Source organism: Protopterus annectens, chromosome 7.part0 (genome assembly GCF_019279795.1).
Source record: "Protopterus annectens isolate FY-2018-M chromosome 7.part0, PAN1.0, whole genome shotgun sequence".
NCBI lineage: Eukaryota > Metazoa > Chordata > Ceratodontiformes > Protopteridae > Protopterus > Protopterus annectens.
In genome coordinates this window covers 1,593,602,511-1,593,630,377 of record NC_056739.1, presented here as the reverse complement: position 1 = coordinate 1,593,630,377, position 27,867 = coordinate 1,593,602,511, and the positions used below count along the sequence as shown (strand labels likewise).

Here is a 27,867-nt window from a genome sequence, read left to right as displayed (position 1 = left end):
CTGGAACTTCTATTGTTGTTGCTGTGTCTACCTTTTGGTTCCTGGCCACATGGAATCTCCTTCAACTCCTGAGCTGGGTAGTGGATCTACACAGGCCTTATTGTCTGAGGGGTCTCCCTTGGGGCGGGCAGCGGGCTACACTTGCTTACAACACAAAATATTGGTTTTGGTAAGCAAAGTAGTCTGATTCATTCGGACAATGTATTAACATGTTTGGACAGTTCATCTCATAATTTTGGCAAAGTTGACAAATCTGTTGAGCCCTTTAATACTTGCTCTTTGGGCTTTGGTAGCAGTAATAACATCAATTCTGTCAGTACTGTGACGGAAGCCCTTCCTGGATTTCAAACTGGTAAAAAAACGTTGTGACGTCACCACAGTAGCGCAAGTGCATCGTGCCAACTGCCAGGGAGGACGAAAGTGTAATGGAGCTGTTTACCATGGCCAGGACATTTTCACTATTACAGATGAACACGTTGGAGCAACACCTTGTCCGCAAACAGGTACTGTGAAAACTTTTCCTGTATCAGGGAACAATAGTAGTAATGCACCAACTTCTCCGGTGTCACCGGGTAATCAGAGTATTAAGACTGCGACTGTAACAACGAAGAGTGGTGTGCATTCCAGTTCGAAATTTGACTGTTTTATTAATAAAAATTGCACTTTTTCAAAGGAAAATTCTGATACATGGGGTAATATTGCTAATGCAGACAATATGCATTTCAAATCCTTAAAGGATATTATTTTCACCTTTGAAATAAACTACAAATATAAAACTTTGCAGCTTGACTCTAAATATTTTAGGGAATGTATCAAAGCTAAAGTGGTACCACAGGAATTACGTGTTTTTAAATTTCCATTTTGTATTTACTATGATAGTTATATCATTGAGGATTTTACTAACATGTTTAATGGGTGGGGCATTGAATTGTTGCAAAAAGTGTTGGTTTATCATGACAAAATGCAAGTGGAATTGCAGAATGAACTGGCTTTGCTAAATGTACAGATTACTAGTGATTTGTTATTTGAACAATATGAATTGCTTTACCAAAAAGTTTTAGAAAGGGTAGAGAAGAAATGTAATATTTTATTTCATAAATAAAGTAGGAAATTGAGTAGGGACATTAAACAATACCATTTAAAAGAGGCATATCCTACAAATAAACTTTTGTTTAAGAATGATATTGTTGTACCAGAGGAACAACAATTCTTTAATGATGAGACACTTGTTATGAGGAACTTGGGTTTAAGGGGGTACAAGAAGGAATGGTTAACCAGGATTTTCCCCCGTTATGTCGCTCGGAAAGAATAGCAAGCAGGAATTATGAATACAGTCACATGGGACAGTACCCCAGGAAAAGTCCGTACAGGGGGAGGGGCAGGAATCACTACTAACTTTACATTTTAATGTTGAAGGTGATAACATTATCCATACATTTGAAGGATTTAATATATACAACTATACTAACCGACCCATCACAAAGGAATATTTTTAACTCTTTCTGAAGGGTTTTAAATTTGTGCCTGCTAAAATTCCAGACATTGCTGATGGCCTTCTGGACATTCATTTCTATACTAGGAAATTTAATTTCCAGGTTATGTTTTCAAAAAAGGAGGGATCTCACAATGAGAAGGGTGGTCCTGGAAAAACTAGTATATACAATCCACCCCTGCATTCACTAATACCTACTTTTGAGACAGCCGTCAATGAGGATTTTTATCAACTTTGGGCAAGTCACAAAGGTTTTGTCTCTAACCTTAACCCAAAAGAGAGGACTTTATTAAATCAAATCAGAGGGGATAGGTCAGTTCGCATTATGACCCCTGACAAGGGATGGGGTTTAGTCATCTTTAACACTATTGATTATATTAATATTATTCAGGATTTGTTATTTAATCAGGACAATTATACACAAGTGTCCATTAATCAGATACATATTGGATATCAACGTATTGACAGCTTCCTGTTAGAATTTCTTTTGGACCAACGTATTGACCAGGATACCTATAATTTGTTGAGTAATGCTCACCCTAGGGTCCATGTTATATTTGGCATACCCAAGGTGCACAAGTGTGTTTCTTCACCTCTTTTTTGACCCATAGTGTCTGCCAGAGGGTCCAAGACACATAATATGTCCAGCTTTGTTGAAAATAAGGTGAAACACATTGTTGAGGGAGTTCCACACTTGGTTAGGGACTCTTGGGAGTTTCTGGGACAACTTAGCCAAGATATATGGAGCCCAGATTTTACTTTTTTAACTATAGATGTCAAGGACGTATTTACATGTATTCCCAAGAAGGATGGTATGGAATACTTTGAAGAGATATTATTTCTTGATTCTAGTCTGACTCATGGTGAGGTCACATTAATTTGTGAATTGATGTCTATGGTTTTAGACTATAATTACATCTATTTTGAAGGGCAGTATTACCAACAAACATCTGGAGAGGCCATGGGAGCTGTTTGTGCACCAGTGTATGCCAATGTAGCCCTTCTTGGATGGGAGCTCAAACATGTTTTTAACAGCATTTGGTGGGTTGAACATGTTTTATTATATAACCAGTACCTGGACGATATTTTTATTCGATGGAAGGGGGACAAGGACAACATTCTCAAATTCATAGATTATTTGAATGGAACCACCCCCTTCCTTAAATTTACATTTTCCTATCATGAACAACAATTATCATTCTTGGATACATTAATTTCTCATAATACTCATAGTTTTACATCCAAGGTTTTTCGTAAGAGTACATTTTGTACCTCCTACCTACATTTTTCTAGCCATCACCCTTTTTCGCAAAAGAAAAGCATTATTAAAGGACAGGCCATACGTATTGCCCGAATGACTTCTGAATTGATTAATGTTAAAAAGGAATTTGATACTCTGATGAATATGTTTGTACAAAGGGGGTATCCTAAAGGTATGGCGGAGCCAATTTTGGGTGGAGTCTATCATGAATGGTGTAGGAAGTACAAACCCCTTTTGGGGGCAAGGCACCTCTTAAAATTACACATGGGTAATTCTCAGTCCCACATTGGATCTGTGGCATATACAAGAGCATGTACAGTACAACATAGTATACTATCCAAAAACATTAAGGCCATTTTGTGAAAAAATTGGAGTATCTTTAGGACCAATCAGAACATTTATCATACCTTGGGTGATCAACCTTTTTTTATTAACAAAGTGGGAATGAATCTTAAGAAATTGGTTGAAACACCTAAAAATTGTAGTGGAAATGAGAATGCTAAAGGAACTACAAGTTGTGGCAGATATTCACAGTGTAGTTTCATTTTCAGGGAAACTGTTACTATATTGAGTGACAGACTAAGAACTAACATCACTTTTAAAAATGGAAATTGTAGAACACAGAGGTTAGTGTTCTTGGCAATGTGTGTTACTTGTCCAGCATATTATGTCGGAAAGACGGAAAGATCCTTTAGACGTAAGATCTACGAACATTTATACGAATTAAAAAACAAAACAGAAACTAATGCATTGTATAAGCATTCCCGAAGTTGCTCAAATTTCCGTGGATTTAAGTTTGGCATACTAGACACTGTCGATTTTGAACCTATGGGAAGAGATTGGAAGAATCAGCTTAGCAAAAAGGAACTTGTATGTCAGCTTAGGCTTGCTGCTAACTTCCCCCCAGGACTAAACGACAATGTTTCTATAGTACCAGCTGTCAAGGACATAATTCAAATCAAGGAATGGGGTCCTTAGATCAACTAGGTATTATTAAATTAATTTTTGTCTACTGCTTAAAAAATGTAAAATACTTTATTCATTGTTTAAACATTTTCCATATGCATACCTATATTTTTATTTACATTTATATGATAGTTAGAATACCCAAAAAAATTGTTTAGACATTTTTAATACTGATGCTTTTTAAAGATTGTTCCTATACACATTTCTTATATATTTGAGACTGTGTTTTTAAGAGAGTTTTATTGTTTAACTGATCTATTTAACCTAGTAGCCAATCATGTGTTAACTTATAGGATATATACAGGCATTTTTAGTATGAGAATTTTATCTTGTTCTGATGAAGTCATTGTCTGTGATGAAAGCGCTTAACAATTAATGGATTTTGACGGTGTTTGGTTCTATTAAAATGGAGTTCTTGTCGATGGCCACTGGGTGCACGCCTCATGGCAAGACGTTGTCCCGTTCGATTCTCAGCCAGAGCGTCTTCTGTGTGGAGGCATACTTGAATGGGGCATGCCTTCGTTGAAGGTTGTGCGTCTGGGCTGGTAACCCGGTACGTAAAAATCCACTACCAATCATTAGCGGACCGGAGTTCTGCTGTGGCGACCTCTAACCGGGAAAAGCCGAAAGACACAAACAAACAAGTATTTTTTTTGCATCCTGGAACTTCTATTGTTGTGGCTGTGTCTACAAACTTAACATACATACAATCGATGTTCTAACCGTTCAATATGCTAATCTTTATAGCTTTACTACGTTTGATATTGTGGTCTCAACTTTTTAAACCTTGGCATTATGAATGTTCGAGCTTTCAAAGGGGGATCCATATATATATATATATATATATATATATAAATATAAACATATATATATATATATATATATATATATATATATATATATATATATATGTATATATATATATATATATATATACACACACACACACACATGCACATGTGTGTTTGTGGTTCCCCTTCATATGACTGAATTAACATGAGCCTGAAACTCATAAGCCTGAAAAGTCAAAGGCCTGAAACTCAATAGCCTGAAAACACAAAATATACATATACTAACTTTAAACAACAGAAACCATATTAATTTCCCCTAAGTATAAGCAGGGGTGCAAGCCCCCCCTGTACCCCCTATGTGGGAGGCTGTGCCCCCCACACCCCCTGTTACTTAAATATATCAACTCCAGGATTGCTCTTCATTACACTAAGTGCAATCTCAGAGTTGGTATATTTAAGTAGCAGGGGGTGTGGGGGCGCAGCCCCCCATATGGATGTGCAGGGTGGCTTGCCCCCCTGCTTATACTTAGTGGAAATTAATATGGTTTTTGTTGTTTAAAGTCAGTTTATGTATTTTTTCTGTTTTCAGGCTTTTGAGTTTCAGGCTTTTGACTTTTCAGGCTTTTGTTTTCAGGCTTTTGAAGTTTCAGGCTTTTGTAGTTTCAGTCATATGAAGGGGAACCGTGTTTGTGACCAACTCTGAGATCGCACAGACTCAGAGATGATGGAGAATGCAATAAAACTGCAACTCATTTTTCATTTCTCAATTTTCATTTTTCAAACCTCATTTCTATCATAGGTTCATAGGTAGGTACTAGGCTGTTGGCCTTAGGGCCTATATAAGCCTAGCCATAAAGGTACCCTGGCTTTCACCACCCAAGAAAATTATTTTCCTGTTCTCCTGTCGAGCAGAGCCACAGAAGTGATCGCTGGGCTGAATTTCCTATTTCCCATCCAACCATCAAGATTTTTCTTGATGAGTGCTAATGAGGAGCTTTGTTTGATATAGATAGGTAGTTTGTTCCAGAGTATGGGAAGTCTCTGGGACAGGAATCTATCCCTCCAAAATGTTCTGTTTATTGTGGTGATAAGGTTTAGGTCCCTAGAGCATGTAACTCGGAGGGATTGGGATTTCTTTAAGTGGAGTATGTCCAACAGCTCTGGGTTTGACATAGCTTTGTATGTTAGACAGAGATCGCTTCTGAGTAGGCAATATGCGATGGAGTAAAGCTGGAGTTTTTTTAGACTGTCTGCGTAGAGCATCTATTTGAGGCTGGTAATCCTCTTTGTGAGGTATTTCTGCAGCCTTTCCAGTTGTTGTAGATGTCTTGTGAGGTACATACCAAAAGGGGCATTGTACTCTATAATGGGTCTATTGAGTGATGAGTAGAGGGGAACAATTACCTCTTTTTTTCCTGGATGAGAAACCCTTAGTGATGAGGTGTACCATGTAGAAGGATTTCCTGACTACTGTGGCGATGTGATTATCAAAAGAGTGACTACTGTCCACCTGTGTCCCAAGGTCTCTTATCATACTTTCGGTGTTAAGGAGACTGCCGCCTATGTGGTAGTTCATGGGTACAGAGTTTTTACCAAAAAGGATGACAATGCACTTTTTGGCATTGAGCTTGAGGCCATGGCTCTGACACCAGGCATCTGTCTCAGTTAGGCCCTTTTGTAGGATGTCCACATCATTAGGAGTTTCGATTATGGCTCCTAGTTTGCAGTCATCTGCGAACTTCATTAGCCAAAGACCTTCTGTGTTAGCCTGTACTTCAGAGAAGTAGATACCAAACAGGAGAGGACCCAGGACTGAACCCTGTGTTACTCCACTTGTCACAGGTCTGAAATCGGGTTCGGAGTCTGCTATTTTCACAGTGGGGGTTCTGTCATTGGCAACCCATCTTGTGACATAGGGATTTATACCTAGTTTAGTGAGTTTATCTATAATTCCAGAGTGGGGGATGGTGTTGAAAGCCTTGGCGAGATCTAGATAGGCTGTGTGAACAACCTTATCCTCATCTACGGCGTTGGTGACTGCTTTAAAGAAGTATATCATGTTTAGGAGACATGATCTGCCTTTTACAAACTCAAACTGGGTGGGGTCCAGAGTTTGGACTTCCACCAATGTCTTTGTTTATAAGTTTCATGATGATACGTTTCATGGCCTTGCAGACCAGGCTCGTCAGGCTAATGGGGCGGTAGTTCCCGGGGTCCATGGTGGATCCCTCTTTGTGGAGTGGGATAACTGTTGCTGTGCGCCATTCAGTGGGCACAAAGCTTGAGGTGAGGCTATGATTGAACATGGTGTGAGGCTATGATTGAACATGGTCCCAAGTCTAACCATCATTTCAAGACAGTGGTGGCTATCAAGTAATGATGTTCTGAAAATCAGTTAAGCGGCCACTGACAAGCAATAGGTTTTCCAACTTTATATCATTGTGTAGTCAATAGATTTAGTACTACATTTTACTGCTGTTATCGAAAAAAGCACTCAAGTTAGTGATGTACTTTAGTTTATGTTTTTATTATGCTGCATTTTCTTATATCTGAACAGCTATATATTTGTCACATATACGGTATTTACTGTTTATCTGTTTGTGCACACTTACAGTGCTTTTTCAGTGTTTTACTCACTGTGTGTTACAGAAGTTATTTAGGACTGGTATTTGGGTGTCACTGGTATTCTTTCTTCTGGATTCCAGGAATAAATAACTGAAAAACAGGAACATTATGAAACTGTTAGTGTTTAGCTGTAAACAATTTAAAATCAAATAAATAACCAACACTGGTGTAGCGCATGACATAATCTGATTCCTGGAAGAAAAAATAGAAGCAGCCTGGAAAACTATCTGAACATGAAATGGTAATCAGAAAGAGTGCACACACAAATATTATGATTTAGTCCTACACTGACATATCTTCAAAGACCTACTGTTAATGCAAGTACTTTACCAGCTGTACCTTCCAATGGAGCTACTTTGCTGTCTCAAAATCAAAAATCCAAATCAACTAAGTTTGAACATATAATACCTAAAGGTCAAAAACGCTAAAATTTAGAATCATTGATGAATTTTTGCACACTGCAGTAATAAATGGGGATATATCAGATTCCCTGCATAGACAACTGACAGTGGACAATCCAAAACCCCAGAGGTTCTACATTCTCCCCAAAATTCACAAAACTATAAATAACCCTCCCGGAAGTCCCATTGTCTCAGGACGTCGGCCTTTGATGGAACCTTTGTCTGTTTATTTGGAACAACAATTAAAACCTTTGTTAGGACTTGTCAGAGCCAGGCTTAAAGATTCTAGTGACCTTTTATGTCTCATGGATGATTTGCAAGTTGACCCTGATTGTTTCCTTTGCACACTTGATGTGCAATCATTATATACAAACATTCCGCACCATGGTGGTATATTAGCTCTCAGACATTGGCTTACCTTTATGGGAAATATAGCCATACCCACATTGAATTCTTGATTGCTTCAGTTAAGATAGCATTAGAATATAATGTTTTCTACTTTTGTGGTGACTGTTACTTGCAAATGAGAGGAACTGCCATGGGCACCACATTTGCACCCATCAATGCAGACCTTTATATAGGGTATCTTGAGTGGCAACTAATATACCCAGATAAAAATATTTTGAAGAAAGATTGCTGGGGTGTTTGGTCTGGAAATTTGGAAGGCTGGGAGGATTTTGTAAAATATCTCAACTCTAATGATCTTGTTTAAAATTCACTGATAGAATAGAAATGAACAACATTGATTTTTATGGATATACAGGTAACTAAAGCAACAGATGGTACTATTAATACAGGTCTTTTTCGTAAACAGTTTACTAAGAATGTTATATTAGAGGCAAGTAGTTGCCATCCAAAACATATCACTCGTAACATACCTAAGTTGCAGTTTTGCAGACTTAGACGTATATGTAACGAACAAGAAGATTACAAGATGGAATTGAATACTACTTCGAACCCCACCTCACCAAGTCCACTTGTTCGAAGTAGTGAAACTTCGAACATTGACTTCGGCAGTCAAACTACAGCGTGGAATGGGAATATTCCCTTTTCCCCACTGTAGTGTGATCTCAGAGTTGGTATATTTAAGTAGGGGTGTGTGGGAGCACAGTGCCCCACATGGGGGGTGCATGGGGGCTTGCCCCCCTGCAAAAACATGTTTTAGTGTTTTTGTTTTTTTTTTGGGGTAGCCCAGGGAACTAGACTTCAGCGAAAGTGCACTTTTGTTTAAGTGGACTTTCGCTGAAGTGTAGGGTCTACTGCTCTATTTCGAAGAAGTGTATTTTCGATGTAGAGCAGAACCATATATATATATATATATATATATATATATATATATATATAGATATATAGATATATAGATATATATATATATATATCACCCTGTGTGTTCATTACATCATAACTATTTGTGTGAAACAGCTTTTTCTTTTCATAGCAATAACACTGGTCAAAATTTACATGGCTAAAAAACAGTAAACAGAGCACTGAATTTAAATGAAATAGGCAACGACATTTTAGGGTTCTGCATTATTTAATATTTTTACACGTAGGCAGCCTTCCCTGAACCACCACTCTTTGCTATTAAATTAGTCTATCTTGAAGGTCACACAGGCTTGAAGAAAAATAATACTGGATTTCACTGCATATCCGAATGTTCTTATTTTCCAAGTGTTGTATGTCATCTACGTGAAGGGCAGAAAGGGTTGAACTTCAGCAAATGTAGCTTAGCTAATTATGCCCTGATGTAATGATGCATTGCTAGAAATGTAAGACACCCATTTGCTAAGCTGACTGTCAGTGTTATGTAAAGCTAGTGTAGTTCTGCGGTAGAAGTCAAAGTATTTAAACAGCGTCAGTGGTTGTTGCTGTCTACTTTATAAACAGCGGTCTCATCACAAACCTTTTGGCACAGATTGTATTATGAAGCTAAGATTGTATCATCTAGCAGAAAACTTGGCATTATAATTAATTGTGTAACAAACAAGGAAAGAAAACTACAGCTACTGATGGGTACATTGATTGTAATAAGTATTTTTAAACAACACACCTTTATCTCAAGGGTCAAAGCCACTGTAAAAGTCTATAGGGATGTTTTAAAAATTCATGCATTGTTTCAGAATTCAATGCAGGAAGCATTACAAGAGCAGAAGTGAAATATCTTCTGGCATTTGTTGCCAAAGTTATATATGCATTATACACTATTAGTTCTTGCATGGAAATTGACATTTTTTCCCTTTCATAGTGAGCTAGTCAGCTTGTCACCTAAAATTTATTAAGGAAAAAAAAAACACAAAAGAAGAATATTATGGTATAGTAAATCGTATACTTTTCTTTTTACTGAAAGGAACACAAATCCAAGAATAGGGGATATCCTTCAAAAACTGGCTCCGTTTATGAAAATGTATGGAGAGTATGTGAAAAACTTTGACAGAGCAATGGATTTAGTAAACACTTGGACACAGCGGTCTGCAAGTTTTAAAGGGACAGTGCAGAGCATTCAGGTAACAATTAAAATGTGTGATAAAGTTTTTCAAAATGTTACTGAATGAACTTAAATATCAAGTAGTTGTGTTTCTGAAGTATCACAAAATATATGTACATACATTGTCTCTTCAGTAAAGTACATAATTTCAAACATCCAAAAATGCATCCAGAATGTCTAGTGGAGTATCAGATCAGTCCTTAGTATCTATTGTTCATCTGGATCCCATTCTTACTGCAGTGTATTCACTTCTCAGTGACATCAACTGCATTTTTATTTTGGACACACACGCTTTTTGGAGGTTAATCACCTGTTAGCCTATGAACTAGTCTGCCTTTCTAAATGAATTTTAAATATGGTAGGCTTTATCTCCCCCATCTCCTCAGCAAAGCCCAGCTTTACTACCTTGAGGACTCAGCTTCCTGAATGGGAAGATAGATTTCATGACTGAATTTAATGAGTTTATGTAATATTTTTAAATGCTTAAAATTATATTTTCATAAGCATTGTGAGGGAATAAAGCAATGTGTTGCTCTTGCACTAAAGACAGCTTGAGTTACAAATATCGCATTTAACAACTATCTATTGCGCTATGGAAGAGTAAAAACTTGAACAGCTAAAACTGCATAGTGCCACAAAAACTATATGCTGGCATTTGATCTGCTTTAGATATTAATGAAGGACAACTTTGACAAGGATAAGATCAGTTACCAAAATATGTGTGTATTAATAATACAAATGTAACAAACCTTTTAATATTGCCAGTGCTTGAAATTATATACATTTAATTTTTCTTTAATATGTGGTTTCTTGTCTAGAACAATATTGCTCTTCTAACAGACTTTCTTTTGACAATTTCCTTTTTGTTAGCAGCCTATGTCATACATGACTATTTCCTCACTTCTTGTATTTCCCTATAGCAGGTTGAATCCAGTTGTGCAATGCTCTTACATCCTAGGCTGGCTATCTCTTGCTTCATGGCTCTTATAATGTATTTGCTCAGGAAGCATCTATTGTCATGTTATGACTGTGGACCATGCAGGGCTGAACTGCCTACATATATATATATATATATATATATATATATATATATATATATATATATATATATACATACATATATAGTGATGGATCATTTACTAGTCTCTTATTGGATTTACTGGGAAACATCATGTGTTTAGCGTCAGATCACTGTTGCAGTAGCTTAAGCTGTATCGATTATATCCTGTCCAGGATAGGACCACAGGTCAGCTTTCAAAGCTTCAGGGTATCTTCTATATGCAGTAACTGCTGAGAGGCTCAAGCAGAGGTACATAAAAGCAACAGTTAGGGCACCAAAATCTTCAGAGCTTTTTTGCCATTGTAGTGCACTCCCTCTGTATATTTTCATGGAACCAACGATATTAAGTTGTTCATCTCACCTTTGTTCTTGCTGTTTGGGTTTGGAGCCGAGCCGATCGGCTCCGACTCGGCCATCTTCTATAGCTCGAGAGCTGTTTACTGGCTCGAGGCTACCCCTTATCCCACAATGCCCAGCGTCAGCTACCCAAATCTCGTTTGCCACTTCAGCTGCGAGGTTGCTTCGTTACTGGCTCAGATTTAGTATAGTTTTTTCTATTATTATAATTGTTGTTTATTCTTAAAAATTTGTCAAGTTTTGTTATCAAGTTTTTGTTTAGATATATTACTTTATCCCTTATCGCTTTCTTGTGTGTTGTAGCTTTGTTGGCCATCGCTCCATAGCTCACAGGCCTTCTGTTTCCCCTGAACTCCTTTAAATTAGAGAGTTCTCCCCCCCCCCCCCTTAGGACAGCCATTTAAATTAGAGGCTCTCCTTTCTGTTCCTTAACAGTAAAAAAAAAAAAAAAGACTGTTTGTTTCTTAGTTTTGTAGTATAGCATTTTCTTATTGTTGTTGTGGTTGTTGTTAGGAAAATGTCTAAAGATACCAAGGTATCTGGCTTCAAAAAGTGTGACTCATGCTGTCAGAAAATGTCTCTGACAGATGGGCACACTAGTTGTGTATATTGTTTGGGTGCTGTTCACCTGCAAGACTCCTGTTGTATATGTCACGCTTTTAGTCCAAGGGTCCTGCAGGTGCGCAAAAACAAATTAAGCCTTCAAGGATTATTGAAGCCTCAGGATTCTCCAGCTAAAAGTACTCAGCCAGCGAAAATCCCTAAGTCTGTCACCTTTGGAGCCGAATCCTTTACTTGATCAACCAAGTATGTCAGTGCCGGCTGGCACTGACAAGGCAACTCCTCGGTCGGCTCCATCTGCTATTTCAGAGCCATCTCGGAGCCATAAGAGACTGAGGTCTCCGTCCTTGGAGTCCATCCACTCGGCACCTCAGTCACCCTTGTTACAGAGTGAATGTAGCCATCATTCTTCCCACTCCTCTCGATCCCATAGATTATTGGATCATGATGTGGAGAGAGTAGTAAGTAGGTTGCTTGAGTCACAGGCACTGGCAAAATTACTGTCCAGCCCACCTCAACAGGTGTCAGCTCCAATCGCTTCTGTTTCCATTCCTCCAACTACATTTAGCTCAGAGCTGGAGACCATGGATCCGCAGGTAGTAGAACCGTCGGCGCCGATCATCATCTCTCCTTTGGTTCCGACGTCAGCTCCATTTACCTCAATTGTATCTTCTATCGAGGAATCTGGGCACCGGGACTCTCTCGTCGGCTCCGAGGGGGGGGAGTGGCATCGGACCCTTGTCCGACCCTGTTCTCCTCCTTGGAGCTTCGGCGCAGGTGAGCTCGGCTCCAACATCGGCCTCGGAGCCATCACCCTCAAAGCGGAGAAGGACTCCTGTTTCTTCGAGCCGGAGCTTTCTCGGCCTAGAGATCGGGACACCTTTGAGGTCATGCGAAGTGTACTGTCCCCCAAAAGAGCTCTACTGCCAGCTCAATCGGCTCCTTCCCCGTGGTGTCTGTTCCAGCCTCTGCTCCTCCTCCAGACCCCAAGCATAGGGAACCTATGCCCCAGAACACCCCATTCAGTGATCCCTCTTCTTCTGTAGCCTCCCCTGATCACTTGGAAGAGCCTCCCTGGAAGTACATAGTCTCCTTTGAGTCTGTCACCTCAGATACAGACATGGATGAATTGGAAGGGTCTCCAAGGTCCCCTTCTGAAGATGTTTCCTTTTCGGACATCCTTCAAATGCTTAGACAGAGGAGGGACTGGACTTCCCTAGCCCCTACCAAGGATGAGTCTGTATACCTGGATGCATTCGGTTCCTGACCTTCCACCTCTTGGGTATCTCCTCCTTTCGATCCACTCATGTCTGTAGTGGCTCGAAAGGCTTGGTCAGCTCCAGATTCTGTGGAACCTACTCCAAGGAGACCAAACAAATTTATTACAGCCCCCCAGGACAAACAAATCCTCTCCAAAGGTGTGCCCATTGATGCCATGGTGGTAGCAGCAGCCACCAAGAAAGAGTTAGCAGAAATCTCTTCATCTGTTCATCCTCCAAACAAAGAGCCTCGGACGATGGACATATATGGAAAGTGAATGTTTGCTTCAGCGACCTTTTCAATGAGGTCTCTGAACTATCTATGCCATTTTACACATCATCAAAGGGATCTCCTGAAAGAGCTTGGAGATACCCTTCAAGATCCTACAGCTGAGGGAGTACCAGCCAAATTAGCTTCTTAGCTTGCGACTCTTAATTCCATAGTTAACTCCTCCATGAGAATGATTCCCTATGCAGCCGATGGAGCAAGCAGAGCTGCAGGGACAGGTGTGGCTCTCAGGAGTCATGCTTGGATGTGTCTGTGTCACTTTGCTGAACCCTTTTGAGCATACTTTACCAATACTCCCTTCGATGGCTCCTTTCTCTTTGGGTTTCAGGTGAAAGACACATTGACCAGGTATGAGCAGGAAGGCAAGACTCTCTCTGCCATGGGAGTCCATTTTTCCACCCCTTCCAGACCTTATCCCGAGGGTCAGAAGAGCAGAAAGATGTGGTTCCGAAAATCCCAGGGACCCTTGCCTGACACACGTGGTGAATTTTCCCCCAGGGGCAGAGAGGGAAACAACAATAACAGACGCCGCTCTCGTGGCAGAGGGGGACTGCAAAACCATTGTGACAGAGAAACCTTCTGTGCCAAGTCCTTCCAGCATCCCTGAAGGGTTGCCCGACTGCTCACCTCTGGAAGCAGTCAGGGGAAGGCGTTCACTGTACCCAAAAGCCTGGCAAAATATAACAAGAGACAGATGGGTGCTATCCATTATATCCGGAGGTTACAAAATTCCTTTCCATCAATTCCCCATAGAATCAAAAAAGCCCATCCTAGATGTCCCACCCAATCTAAGGGATCAAGCAGTCACAGAAGTTTCAAGACTGCTAGAAAAAAGAGCCATTCAAGAAGTCCCCGCAGACCAACTAGGATCCGGAACTTACTCAAGATCTTTTTTAGTACCAAAAAAGACAGGAGACTGTAGACCAATACTGGATCTCAGCAGATTGAACAAATCTGTACAAAAAGAAAAATTCTGGATGGTGACACTGCAGTCCATTTTCCCTTTTCTGGGTCAGGACAATTGGATGGGCTCGATAGATCTTCAGGATGCGTACTACCATATCAAGATGGACAGATGCTCCAGGAGATTTCTTCGCTTCCGGGTAGGGGCCAGTCATTACTGGTTCAGAGTTCTGCCCTTTGGTCTCACCTCCAACCCCAGGGTGTTCACCAAGTGTATGGCAGTAGTCACAGTTCACCTGAGGTGTCAAGGGATTCCAGGTGTTTCCTTATCTAGACGACTGGCTCCTGACTGCTACCACCATGCATCAACTCTTAGAGGCACAGGATTATACAATCACATCATGCACTCAACTAGGCATTACAGTAAATTTTTAAAAATCTTCCTTGTTGCCCTGTCAGTCTATCACATACATAGGAGCAGAATTAAACACAAAAGAAATGTTTGCAAGATTACCACAGGAAAGAGTTTCCACTATTCATCAACAAGTGTTAATTCTAATGCAAAGCAAAAGGATTCAAGTCAGGCATGTCCTCCAAGCTCTAAGCTCCATGGCAGCTGCCATTCTTCTTGTCCCATTAGTACGTTTCCACATGAGAATCTTTCAGTGGCTTCTTTTCATGCAGTGATCTTTACAGGAGCTACCCATGTCTCACATGATCCTGATCACAGAAACATGCAAAAGGCACCTTTCTTGGTGGATGGTCTCCCCACTAGTAATTCAGGGCAGACCTTTCATACAACTCCCTCCAGTAGCCACAGTGACCATGGATGCCTCCCTGATAGGGTGTGGGGGGGGCATTATCTAGGCAGGACAGTCCAAGGCACTTGGCAACCTCATGAGTACCATCTGCATATCAATGTCCTAGAAATGAGAGCAGTGCTCCTAGCGTTGCAAGCCCTTCAAAACTCTCTTCCTTCCGGGACCATTGCAATCCAAATGGACAACATATCAGTGGTGTGGTACATCAACAAACAGGGTGGGCCAGGTCTTACCCCGTGTGTCGAGAAGCACTCAGACTATGGCAAAGGGTGATTTCCTCCCAACGTTTTCTGATAGCAATGCACATCCCTGGGAAATCCAACATCATAGCGGACAGGCTCAGCAGAGCTATCCTCATGCCTCATGAGTGGTCTCTGAATCAGGAAGTTGCAGATATTATCTTCCGCAAATGGGGGACAGCCTTGCTATGACCTTTTTGCCACTCCTCTCAACAACAAATGCAGCAGCTACTTTTCTCTACTTCCTCTTCCAGGTCATATACTCAGAGATGCTCTAGTCCACGATTGGCCTCAGGGACTCCTTTATGCTTTTCCCCTTTTCCCCTAATACCAAGACTCATACAGAAAGCAAAATCGTTGGGTTGCAAAATGATCCTCATTGCCCCATATTTGTCTTGACAGATATGGTTCCCGTTCCTGTACCTTCACCTTCTGGATCAACTGTGGATTCTGGACCCAGTTCCAGATCTTCTGATTCATCAATCAGGTGGGTTGCGCCAATCCCTTCAAATTCTCCAGCTCACAGCTTGGTTACTCAACTTCCAACCTTAGCCAGGCTTTCCAGTATCTCCCCAGCAGTCCGTGATATTATTGTTTCCACACATAAGTCTACTACGAGGAAAATGTATGCTAGTAAATGGAAACGGTTTTCTTACTGGGCAGAATCTAGAAATTTGGATCCTTTCTCAGCCCCAGTCCATGAAATTCTTGAATTTCTAGCACAACTCTTTCAGTCTGGTGCGGCTTCCGCTACCATTAGAGTACAGCTAGCTGCCATTTCTAATTTTCATATCGGTACGTTTAACTCTAGCATAATGTCTCATAAGTTCTGCAAGGCCTTTATGAGAGGAACATCTCTTCTTAGACCCCCAATTAGAGAGTCTCCTCCTCCTTGGGAACTCAATTTAGTTTTAGCTTCCTTAATTTTGCCTCCCTTTGAACCGGCAGCATCATGTTCCTTGAAATTTCTTTCTTGGAAGACACTTTTTCTGGTTGCTATCACTTCAGCAAGACGTGTCTCAGAACTTCAAGCACTATGTGTTCATCCTCCTTACCTGGTGTTTCACAAGGACAGAGTTTCTCTGAGGACCGGTCCATCCTTTATTCCTAAAGTTTGCTCAGAGAACAATTTAAATCAATCCATAGATCTCCCAGTTTTCTTTCCCAATCACAGCAACAAGGAAGAATACAAGCTCCACCAATTGGATGTGCACAGACAATTGCATTTTTACCTCCATAGAACTAAGGAACTAAGAAAGTCAGACCAGTTATTCCTTTCTTATGCTTTCAACAAACAAGCCCTTCCAGTTTCTAAGGTGACCTTATCCAGATGGTTATCTGATACTATTGCCTTTATTTATCAGTTACAAAATAAAGAGCTACTGGCTAAATGGAAAGGTCATTCTGCTAGAGCATTAGCCACCTGTGTAGCTTTTCAGTCTAGGTTGCCCATAGAATCAATCTGTGCAGCTGCCACTTGGGCAAACCCTCACACTTTTATCTCTCATTACAAGGTGGATATGGTCTCCTGGAGCAGAGCTTCCTTTGGTTCTACTGTTCTGAAGAGTCTGTTCCAATGAGCCACCGGGGATTTTAGGTGCTAGGGACGCTGTCCCAAACAGCAAGAATGAAGGCGAGATGGACAACTTAACATAAAGAAGTTATGCACCTACCATAACATTCCATGTTAGTTGTCTTCATCTCGCATTCCTTCTTGCGTCCCTCCCTCCTTCCCCCTTCCTAGAGGATTGAGAGGAGTTCCTTTTTGTTTTTCACTGGCTGAGTATCTTTTATTACTTCACATGCCAGGCAATGTATGACTCTTTCCTTGTTTAGGTGTATTGGACAACCAGTTTTTAGGTAACTGGTTACTCTACTTATGTCTAGTGTTCGCTATCACAAACGAGATCTGGGTAGCTTACTCTGGGCATTCTGGGATAAGGGGTAGCCTCGAGCCAGTAAACAGCTCTCGAGCTATAGAAGATGGCCGAGTCAGAGCCGAGGATCGACTCTGAACCCAAACAGCAAGAAGGAAGGTGAGATGAAGACAACTAACATGGAATGTTATGGTAGGTACATAACTTATTTTTCTATGATGGCCAGATAAGTACCATTTTGGGGAAAACTTTACACTAATTTGATTTTCTACAGCAAGAATATATTCTCTCATGTAAAAAATATATTATTATACTAGAGTCTGTATTTTTTATGGCTTGCCATTATTTCTGAACTTTTTTTTATGCTTGCATAATCATTCTATGTAAAATCTTATTTATGTTTTATTTTCTTCATGTTTTGGTAAAGTATTCTTGTGTGGGGCAGGAGTTTGTGCTGTTTTTCTGTCAGATGTATGACTGACTCTCTCAATTCCCACTACCCACCTTTCAAGCTATCTGTTCTAGCTTAGCCATGGAGCAAGTTTCCTCTGTTCTTCCTTCCAAAAGAAGAAAGTTTACTTGGAATTTTCACTGTGCTGTGGTTAGGCCTGGTTCCTCAGACTGCTCTTCATTGTCAGTTGATCCCTTTGGTGTAACTCCTTGGGAAGCCACTAAAGATAGGCACATTCTCTGTTTCTGTTTGGTTGTATTTATTGAGCAATGGAGAACCACTCATTGGTTTCAGGGGAAGGAGCTGAATGAACGTTTACCACATAACTGGGCTAAGGTACCTGATTCCATGCTATTGCCCCTGTCTTGAGTCAGGTCTTTTCCAGGGAGTCTCCCCAAAAAAAAAGAAAACCAAAAGTTTAGAGTATTTCTTCAATTTCCTGGGTTTTACTAAGGGAATACCTTCTGCCTTTAATGTGGTAAATCATGTTTCTTCACTGACGTCTGGTAGAAACAGAAAACAATTCCTTCATTTTCTGGTACTGACTACGAAGCAGAAGAATAGGATCTTAAAGGGGTGTGTTTATCTTCTGTGAATTCTCCTCAAGCTGACAAGTCTGATTCAGCAGGAAGTGCTTCTTCAGATTTTCCTCCAGAAGAATTACCTTTTTCTAAAACTGATAAAAAAATCGAAAGAGTTGTTTCACTATGAAAAGAATGAAACCTGTGTTCTTCAGCAGAAATATTATGACTTGCTACAACTATATTTCCATCAGCCTGCAGTTGTTCCTCTTATTTTATTTTATCGGCTTTAGGAAATGTTTTCTTAACTGCTTGCAGCATGCCTGACAGTCAAACTCCTAGTCCAGGAAAGTCTGTTTGTTGTTGTACCTCAGACAAGTAAATGTTTAATCTAATGTTGTCTCTTCCATTTGTTCCTTAATGGATGGATTATCTGATCCTTCTTGGATCCACTTCAGATTTGATTTCAGCCACTCTTATACTTTCGATCCAGTGCTCAGGCTCCTCCCTTTGCCCTTAGCCATCTGCAAGGAGAGAGCTACTGCAGATCTCATTTGCTACTCAGTTGCTACAGATGTTGTCTCCTTTGTTCAGGCTCATTGGCTAGATAAGTGTTTATCTTATTGTTTATTGTGATTTTTCCCTGACCTGTTCTCTTCGGTTCTTTTCTTGTTTTTTTTTTTTTTTTTTACATTTATACTGTCCCTTCCCTTACCCTAATATACAAAAAAAGTTTCTTACTTTGCCTGTTTGCTTCCACCTAGTTGTTATCAGAAATTAGGAAAAATGTACGGTTTAATATTTAGAGCACTTGTTAAGGATTAGGCGTAGCTAGATCTTGTTTATTCAGTCTAACAAATCCAACCTTCGAGCACCAACTCGAATTCCACTCTGGCCAATTTAGTACCCCAGCCTTGAGCCCTTCCTGAATTATTTCCCACAATTCCCTGCTCCTCCCTGACTCACCCAGATCTTGTATGCCACCTCTTGAAGAAGCAGTGTGGATCTGACAGATAAGTGTTGTGCCTCTTACTTGTGAGAATTAGCTGTTGGTAGCTACCATTTTCTTTTAAGTTCTAGGACTGTTGTACTCTTAATGTAGTATTCCTATAGCTTTTCCTACATAGTTTCTTTTCCAATTTTTAGGGAATTTTGCAGTTTCTTTCAGCCCTTCCTGTGTGGTCTCACACTATCTTGTTTCCTGCTTTCCCTTTATATTTGATGTGGTGTAGATTAGTAGTGTAGGTCAGTATAGGTTCAGTTTTTAGAGTTATAGATAGCTGTATTTTTTTTTATTTAACTATCTATTTGTAATATATAGCTTTACATATCTATATATTTATATCTATATATATATATATATATATATATATATATATATATAAAGAAAGAGAGATCTTTAAGCATATTATAAGAGTTGAAAACTTTTTTGCTCTTGCTGTGTTGTCAAATAGAGCTAATATAGATCATTTGCGCGTGTGTGTGTGTGTGTGTGTGTGTGTGTGTGTGTCTGTGTGTATGTGTGTGTTTTTTTGTTGTGTTATTTAATATGGATCAGAAAGCTAGCTTTAAATTCACCTACAAGAACCCCCAAGAGTTATGTGCAGTTTGTTTGGGGATAGCACATCGCAATACCTCCTTTGAGATTTGTTCTGCTTTTGGGCCATTAACTTTGCCTGATAGACAAAATAAGCAAATTCTAAAGGGATTCCTTCTTCTGGATGTAGAGTCCTCAAAGTCAAAGAAGCCTTCATGGAAATCTTTCAAGGCTAAAGAATCCCCATCTCCCTTGTAATAAACCACTCAATCCAAGAAAACTATGTACCCCTACTCTGGTAAAAGGCCTATGTCATTCCCCTTCACAAAGGAGGCAATAACAACAACATTCCCAATTTCCGGCCAATCTCTAGCTTATCTCCTCTCTCAAAAGTTCTATAAAAGTGTATCCACCTTCATCTTCTACCCTTCCTCACAAACAACCACCTACTTACCCCCACACAACATGGTTTTAGACATGGCCACAGTACCACAACTGCTCTCCTCTCCTTCCTCGAAACCGTCAACAAAGCCTGGGATTCCAGCTGTCTGATGTCCACCCTGCTTCTGGACTCATCCAAGGCCTTTCATACTATCTTCCATAACCTTCTCCTATCCAAACTCTCCAATCTAAACCTATTCCACTCTTCTGTCAGCTGGTTTTCTAGTTACCTCTCTGACAGATAACAAGCTGTCAAATGAAAAAAGCCACCTCCTCTTTCCTTAATACTCCTACAGGCATACCCCAGGGTTCCATATTGGGTCCCCTACTGTTCAGCATTTTCATAAATGACTTCCACCTTAACAATCCTAGTGCTAAACTGATTCAATATGCAGATGACTGTACGATCATCTGCTCTGCCACTTCCACCTCCACTCTTTTAAAACAAACTCAGGATGCTTACTCTTATACCGAACATTGGATGATAGACAACCACCAATCAGTCAACTCAGCAGAAATTTAAATTATGTTATTTTCCCCTTCAAAAAGCACCGTTATAGACAAGAACTCATTCTCCATTACTAGTCAAAACAATACCTCTCTCGGGGTAGCATCCCATGCAAAGCTTCTAGAAGTCCTTATTGATGAACAGTTAAAATTTGATACCCACCTACTAACCAATATAAAGAAAACCCTCCAGAAACTAGGCATGCTCTACCGCCATAACTGCTATATCACTCCCACTACTAAACTTTACTCTATAACACCCTCCTCATTCCTTCTCTCCTATATGGTGCCCCACTTCTTACCAACCTTCAAGCTACTCTAAAAACAAAACATCCTCCTGTTATAACAACATTTCTAAGTTTGCTCCTAGCTATAAATCCTCCTTCCACCACTGCAATGCCCTACACAAACTAAATTGGCTCGAACTTCCCAACCATCTTACCTACATTCAACTTACTCAGGCCCATAAACTCATCTTTAATCCCTCCATCTGCCCCTTCCTTGTCTCCTCCTTCAAAATGCACGTACTCAACAGACTTCTAAGATCCAGTAACCAGAATTTGCTTGAACTGCACAAGCCTGCTCATCTTCCAGGCAAACACCTACTATCCTTTATCCTAGGTCGCCTCTGGACCTCCCTGACACCTCTTATTCATACCACTGATAACCACTCTACCTTCAAGACCCTGCTTCATTCCCATCTCAAAACCCTCTGGAAATGTTCCTGCTCTCATCCCACATGACTCACCTCTTTTTTCCCCATTTCTCACACTCCTTTACTTCTCTGTTCTCTTCATCATACTGAGCTGCTCTTACTACTACCATCTTCATTTTTCTCATTTGCTCCTACTCTTGCACTACTTTTTTCTTATTGTCTCACCCTTTTTAGATTCAACAATTAACTCCTCTTAACCCCTATCCTACTTTAACTCTGCTATGATTTCATGTAAAACTGTAATGTCAATCCTGTGTTATTTCACACTGTAACAAATCTAAAAGGAAGATGCACACAAATCTAACAGGAATATGCACCAATGGATTTTTCTTATTTTTTAATTGACTTATTTATGTGTGTGTGTGTGTGTGTGTGTGTGTGTGTGTGTGTGTGTGTGTGTGTGTGTGTGTGTGTGTGTGTGTGTGTGTGTGTGTGTGTGTGTGTGTGTGTGCACGCGTGTGTGTGTGTGTGTGTGTGTGTGTGTGTGTGTGTGTGTGTGTGTGTGTGCGTGCATGCTTGTGTGTGTGTGTGTGTGTGTGTGTGTGTGTGTGTGTGTGTGTGTGTGTGTCTGAGAGTAATTTTACTTTTTGATTTTACCTTTTGCTTTTTTGGCTGTACTTTCACTGCAATCGTGGATTGTTTTGTCATGTTGTGTAATACCAGAGTTCTTCAATAGTATTACATAAATGTAAATGCATTGTCTTCATATTATATTGTTGTTCATGGAGCTTTTCTCCCTGGGACTCCATTAAAAACAGGTTCTTCTTGGCCCAATGGAGTATCTGGTAAACAAACTGTAAAATAAAATAAAGAAATATATAAAATAAAGAATCGGAGTCAAGGAAATATCCACCTCAATCTTTGGGTGCTGACTTAACTTCAAAGATTCTGAGGCTTGAAGAACACATGGCTTGTATATCAGCATATAGTCTGCCTCTGGATCTAGAACCTATGGCTCCCATTACATTTCAAGATTCACCCAAGAAAATTGGCCCTTTATACCAAGTCTTTCAGATCTTACAAAAGCACCTCTGAAGTTGATTTTGATCGCTTGCTGCACAGGACTACATTGGCTCTGAAGCTGACTAGATCCATTCACCTCAGCCCAATTCAGGCTGCCTCACAAGTCCATTATTTGGCTGCAGTTTCCCTGGATCCATTTGGTCACCTGAACTCTGTGGCCTGAGAGTTGTTGACCCAATCTTCATCGGATCCTAGGGTTTTGGATTCGACACAACCATCTAGGCTCCAGTCAGATCTGATGATGGCGTCTTGGAGTCAAGGAATTGGGTGGATGACTCCACTGTTTTATTGCAGACATTAACCTTTGAGACCTCAGCTCCAGTCCCCTCCTCCATGCCATCCACACAGTCAGACCTGAGGATTCCACCTGGGTCATTTGCTCTTTCACCATTCAGGGAGTTAGATCCATCCATTGGAGGAACCTCTTTGGATACAGCTGAGGTTGTAGTGGCATTCCAACCAGACCACTGGGGAGAGTTCATTTCATTCCACAAGGCAGATCCACAGGGCCCTCTGACCAAGGGTCTGCCCTGTGATCCCCACAGTTTGGGTTGGTTCTCTCAGCAGTCATCAGCTAGACAAACTCTTCTGTGGACCACAAATCTACTGCAATTCCACAGAGACAGCCCTCAGAGGGCTCAGTACCATCATTTCTTGAACCACTTACAAAGAGACCATGCAAGAGGAAGCAGGTTGACTCACAAACTGAGTTGCTCACATCAGATGCTTCCCACAATCCCTTCCTGAGGATGTGTCTTTCAGAGAGATCCTGGAGCTCATGAGGCAGAGGGATCCTAGCTAGCTGAACCCCCCTCTTAGTTTGAAGAAATGCTTTATGAGCACTACAGAATGACCCCTTCTCATCCTAGGTGGTCCCACCATCTGATAAGATGGTGGCGCTATTAGTCAAAAAGTCATGGCAGGAGACCGACATGTGTGAGTCCCCCAGTGGATTCTATTATCATTGTGGCAGCCACTGAAAAAGAGTTGTCATTTGGCTCTTCTTCTTTCATTAAGAAGAGAGAATAGACCAAGGTTCATGGTCAAACTTAGAAGCTTATCTTCATAAAAATATCCTAGAGATGAGAGTAATCCTTCTTGTGTTGCAGGAAGTCCAGGATTGATTCCCTCGGGGGTGGTCAGTATCAAGAAGGACAGCATGACAGTAGTCTGGTAAATAAACAAGCAGGGCAAACCAGATCTTACTCGCTCTGTCATGAAGCTGTGAGAGTGAGGCAGTGGGTGGTGTCCTCTAACCATTTTCTGATTGCAACACAAATTACTGGAGAGGTTAACAGTGTAGTAGCCAGGTTTAACAGGAACCTCTCCTTCCTTATAAGTGGTCCCTGAACCCAGAGATAGCAAAAGAGATTTAAAATTGCTGGGGCAGACCATACACAATCTATTTGCGACCCCACAGAACACCAAGTGCTCTTAGTACTTTGCTATTCTCCCTCATCAGGGACAGAACCTCAAGGATGATCTACCTTGTTATTGGTCTGCCAGGTTACTTTATTCTTATCCCCCCACTCTGCTCATGAACTGATTCATACAGAAAGCTGTTTTGTGCAAGGCAGTAGTTATTGTTATTGGCCCATTATAGTCCAAACATATTTGATTTCCTGTCCTAAAGTCTTATGTGAAAGAGCCTTTCTGACTGCTAGATCCAGTACTGGATCTGATTTCCTAGCTGTCCGGGAAGCCTCACCTAGACCTGTCTAGTCTCAAACTAAGTGCATGGGTTCTACACTTCCAGTGATGACACAGGGTGATACTCTTCCATTAGTTGAGATACATATTTTCTCAGCCTCTGAGAAACAGTCTGCATGCAATGTATACCATAGCAAATGGAAATGTTTAAGATATAGCAGAATCTCATAAAAGAGAACCCTGTTCAGCATCAGTGCCATATGTGTTACATTTGTATTCTTTGTTTTTATCTGAGTCCATTTTCTCCACTATAAAAAAATGCAGTTGGCAACCATATCTTCTTCTCACATCAGGTTTCAGGAATCTTCTTTAGCCTCTCACAAGCTGTATAAAGCCTTCCTTAAAGGGTCATTCCATTTGGGACCACCTGTTAAAGATACAGCTCCTCCATGTGATTTAAATTTTGTCCTAAAATCCTTGTCTGCACCTCTGTTTGAACCTGCCTTGACTGTAGATCTAAAATTCTTATCCTGGAAACTATTCTGTTAGTGGCTGTAACTTCAGGCAGGAGGGTATTTGAACTTCATGCCTTATCCTTTGTTCCTCCCTATATATCATTTTTCATAATGACAGGGTTACTCTCAGTACCAATCCTTTTTCTAAAAGAGGCTTCCTAGACCAGTTGTACACAACCTATATATCTCCCAGTGTTTTTTTTCTAAATTCTCAAAACAAAGGTGATTACATCTTGCATACTTTACACATGCATAGGCAAAGAGTAGTTGCATAAAATGTTACCATAACAGTAGATGTCCTTTTCTGCACTGTTGCAGTATTCTTTACTATAGGGATCTCATGCCTAAGGCAGCTCAACACTCAGCCAGTATAACATAGCTTTATTATATTGTATATGATGTACATCGCACATATGCTCCCAGCACAGGACATAGGGCATAAAAGTGATATATGGACACAATAACCCAGAATTGAATTGTCCCAGTACAAGAGGGGGTTGGAGGGAGGGAAAGAATACCACAACCAGGGCTTTTTTGTGATGGTATGTGCAGGTACAATGTACCGGCACCTCAGCCATGGTAGCAGAATCTTTGCTTTTAAAGAGAACCATTCATGCATCACACACCAAAGTGGATGTAAAAACATGCAGAATTTAAAACTAGCCATTCTGAGAAGGTGAGTGTGTGTGTGTGTGTGTGTGTGTGTGTGTGTGTGTGTGTGTGTGTGTGTGTGTGTGTGTGTGTGTGTGTGTGTGTGTGTATAATTTAAACTAGTGGTTCTGTTTGTTTCTGTATTACAGAGAAAGTGTGTGCATGCATATGTATGTATGTAAGTTAAACTAGCTGTTGAGTTTGCATGTGAGATGTGTGTGTGTGTGTGTGTGTGTGTGTGTGTGTGTGTGTGTGTGTGTGTGTGTGTGTGTGGACGTACATGTGTGTTGCTGTATGAGAAAGAAGGTGTGTTTATGTTGCTGTGGAGAGAGTAAATGTGTGTATGTATATATAATTTAAACTAGTGGTTCTGTTTGTTTCTGTGCGAGTGAAAGTGTGGGTGTGAGTATGTATATGTGTATGTAATTTAAACTATCAGTTCTGTTTGTATGTGAGTTAAAGTGTGTGTGTGTGTGTGTGTGTGTGTGTGTGTGTTTGTGTGTTGCTGTATGAGAGAGAAGGTGTGTGTGTGTGTGTGTGTGTGTGTGTGTGTGTGTGTGTGTGTGTGTGTGTATTGCTGTACGAGAGAGAAGGTGTGTGTGTGTGTGTGTGTGTGTGTGTGTGTGTGTGTGTGTGTGTGTGTGTGTGTGTGTGTGTGTGTGTATGTGCTGCTGTAATGAGAGATTAGGAGTGTGTGTGCATACCCCTCAACCTCCTAAGTGCAAGAAATCTGGACAATACCTGACATTATGGGGGACAAAAATAGGGACATATTTTAAATATCGCTCATAAACTTAGAGAGTTGCAAGCATTTGTGTTAACATACATTTTTTTGAAGGATATGAAGTCTGAAACTCGTGTATTCCATTATTTAGTGACTGCAATCCTCAGATTTTCCCGCTGATTTGCCAGAAAAAACATAACTTTGAAGTACACTCCAAAAATATGTACATTCTGTGAAACTATGGACAGTTGAGAGGTGTGTGTGTGTGTGTGTGTGTGTGTGTGTGTGTGTGTGTGTGTGTGTGTGTGTGTGTGTGTGTTGCTGCGTGAGAGAGAGAAATCGTGTGTGTGTTGCTGTGTGTGAGAAAGAGTAGGTGTCTGTGTTGCTGTGTCAGAGAATAGGGGTGTGCGTGTGCATACCTCTCAACCTCTAAGTGCAAGAAATCTGGACAAAGCCTGATGTAATGGGGGGACAAAAACAGAGACAGATTTTAAATACTGCTCTTATAAACTTAGAGATTTGCTGGAAAACCACAAGTTTTATGATGAACAGTCCAAAAATATGAGGGAAAAATCTGTACATTCCGTGAAAATCTTGACAGCTGAGAGGTGTGTGTGTGTGTGTGTGTGTGTGTGTGTGTGTGTGTGTGTGTGTGTGTGTGTGTGTATGTGTCTGTGTGTGTGTGTGTGTGTGTGTGTGTACGCGCGTGTAATTAACAGTGTAATTAACTAGTTTACAAAGTGAGTAAAAGTTCCATTATTTTTGCAGTTTGTGAAATTGCTGGCCATAAATCACAAGAGATGCACCCATTATGACATTCTGCATATGCATACAATACAGACAGAAATAATAATAATGAAATGATGTAGGAAATGAAAGGTAGGAAGATTAAGACAAGGTTTTGAGGTAAAGGACATTTTAGATCTCTATGTTTACGTACAAAACTTGCAGATATACTGTAAGTAATCTGTGGTATAAGAGGTTAATTAGGATAAGAAGTAAACAATATATGATGTCCTGCACCCCCCCCCCACACACACACACAAACACACACACACAGCACCCCCCTATCCAACCATTCTAGTGTCCCATTACTTGGCGATTTTTCCCCAGTTGCCATAAACACAGTTCAAATATATCAGTGTGCATAATGGTTTCTTATTTACATTTACAATGATTATAGCTATTGAAATAAAATAACACAATCACTGATAACCATTTACTAAACAATACAGTCTCACAATGAAAACAGATGTAACATGAGCAGTGACCTTCTCTGCCATTGAAACTCACATGCACTAAAACTGCATTAATACCCCCATTCAAAGAAAATGCATTGGCCAGTGGAGGATTAAATTTACCTTTGGCCTATTTTCAAACTATATGTTATTTGCACACATTTTTAGGACCATGCATACATGCATGTATTCTTTGATTCATCTTCCTGATTGTATTAAATTATATTCCTTGTATAATATAGCACCACTTGTTAGAATGTTTTAAATTTGTAGTTTTGAACATTCTTCCAGTAAGCAATGAAACAAAATGTATGAACAAATAATGCTCTCAGAAAATTTCAACCATAGAAGGCCACTCAAGCTTCTGTCATTACAATCCACCAATATCAGTAAATAAGCACACTCTCCGCAGAAGTAAAAGTCATCTGAATGTAATGAAGAGGTTGCTGCTCGCAAGCAACTTAACATTTCAGTGTTTCATCTACAAGTTCAATGCTTGTTGCCCTT

The 27,867-nt window shown here is 40.3% G+C and overlaps 1 protein-coding gene across 2 annotated transcripts in view; it reads left to right on the top strand.

Moving 5' to 3' along the window:
• FGD3 (FYVE, RhoGEF and PH domain containing 3) overlaps nt 1-27,867 on the top strand; it is a 1,715,774-nt gene that overhangs the window by 585,427 nt on the left and 1,102,480 nt on the right. For both annotated transcript variants that reach the window (XM_044078146.1, XM_044078147.1), the window contains exon 7: nt 9,884-10,040. In XM_044078146.1, coding sequence (XP_043934081.1) covers nt 9,884-10,040 — 157 coding nt within the window. The remainder of the gene's footprint in view (nt 1-9,883; nt 10,041-27,867) is intronic.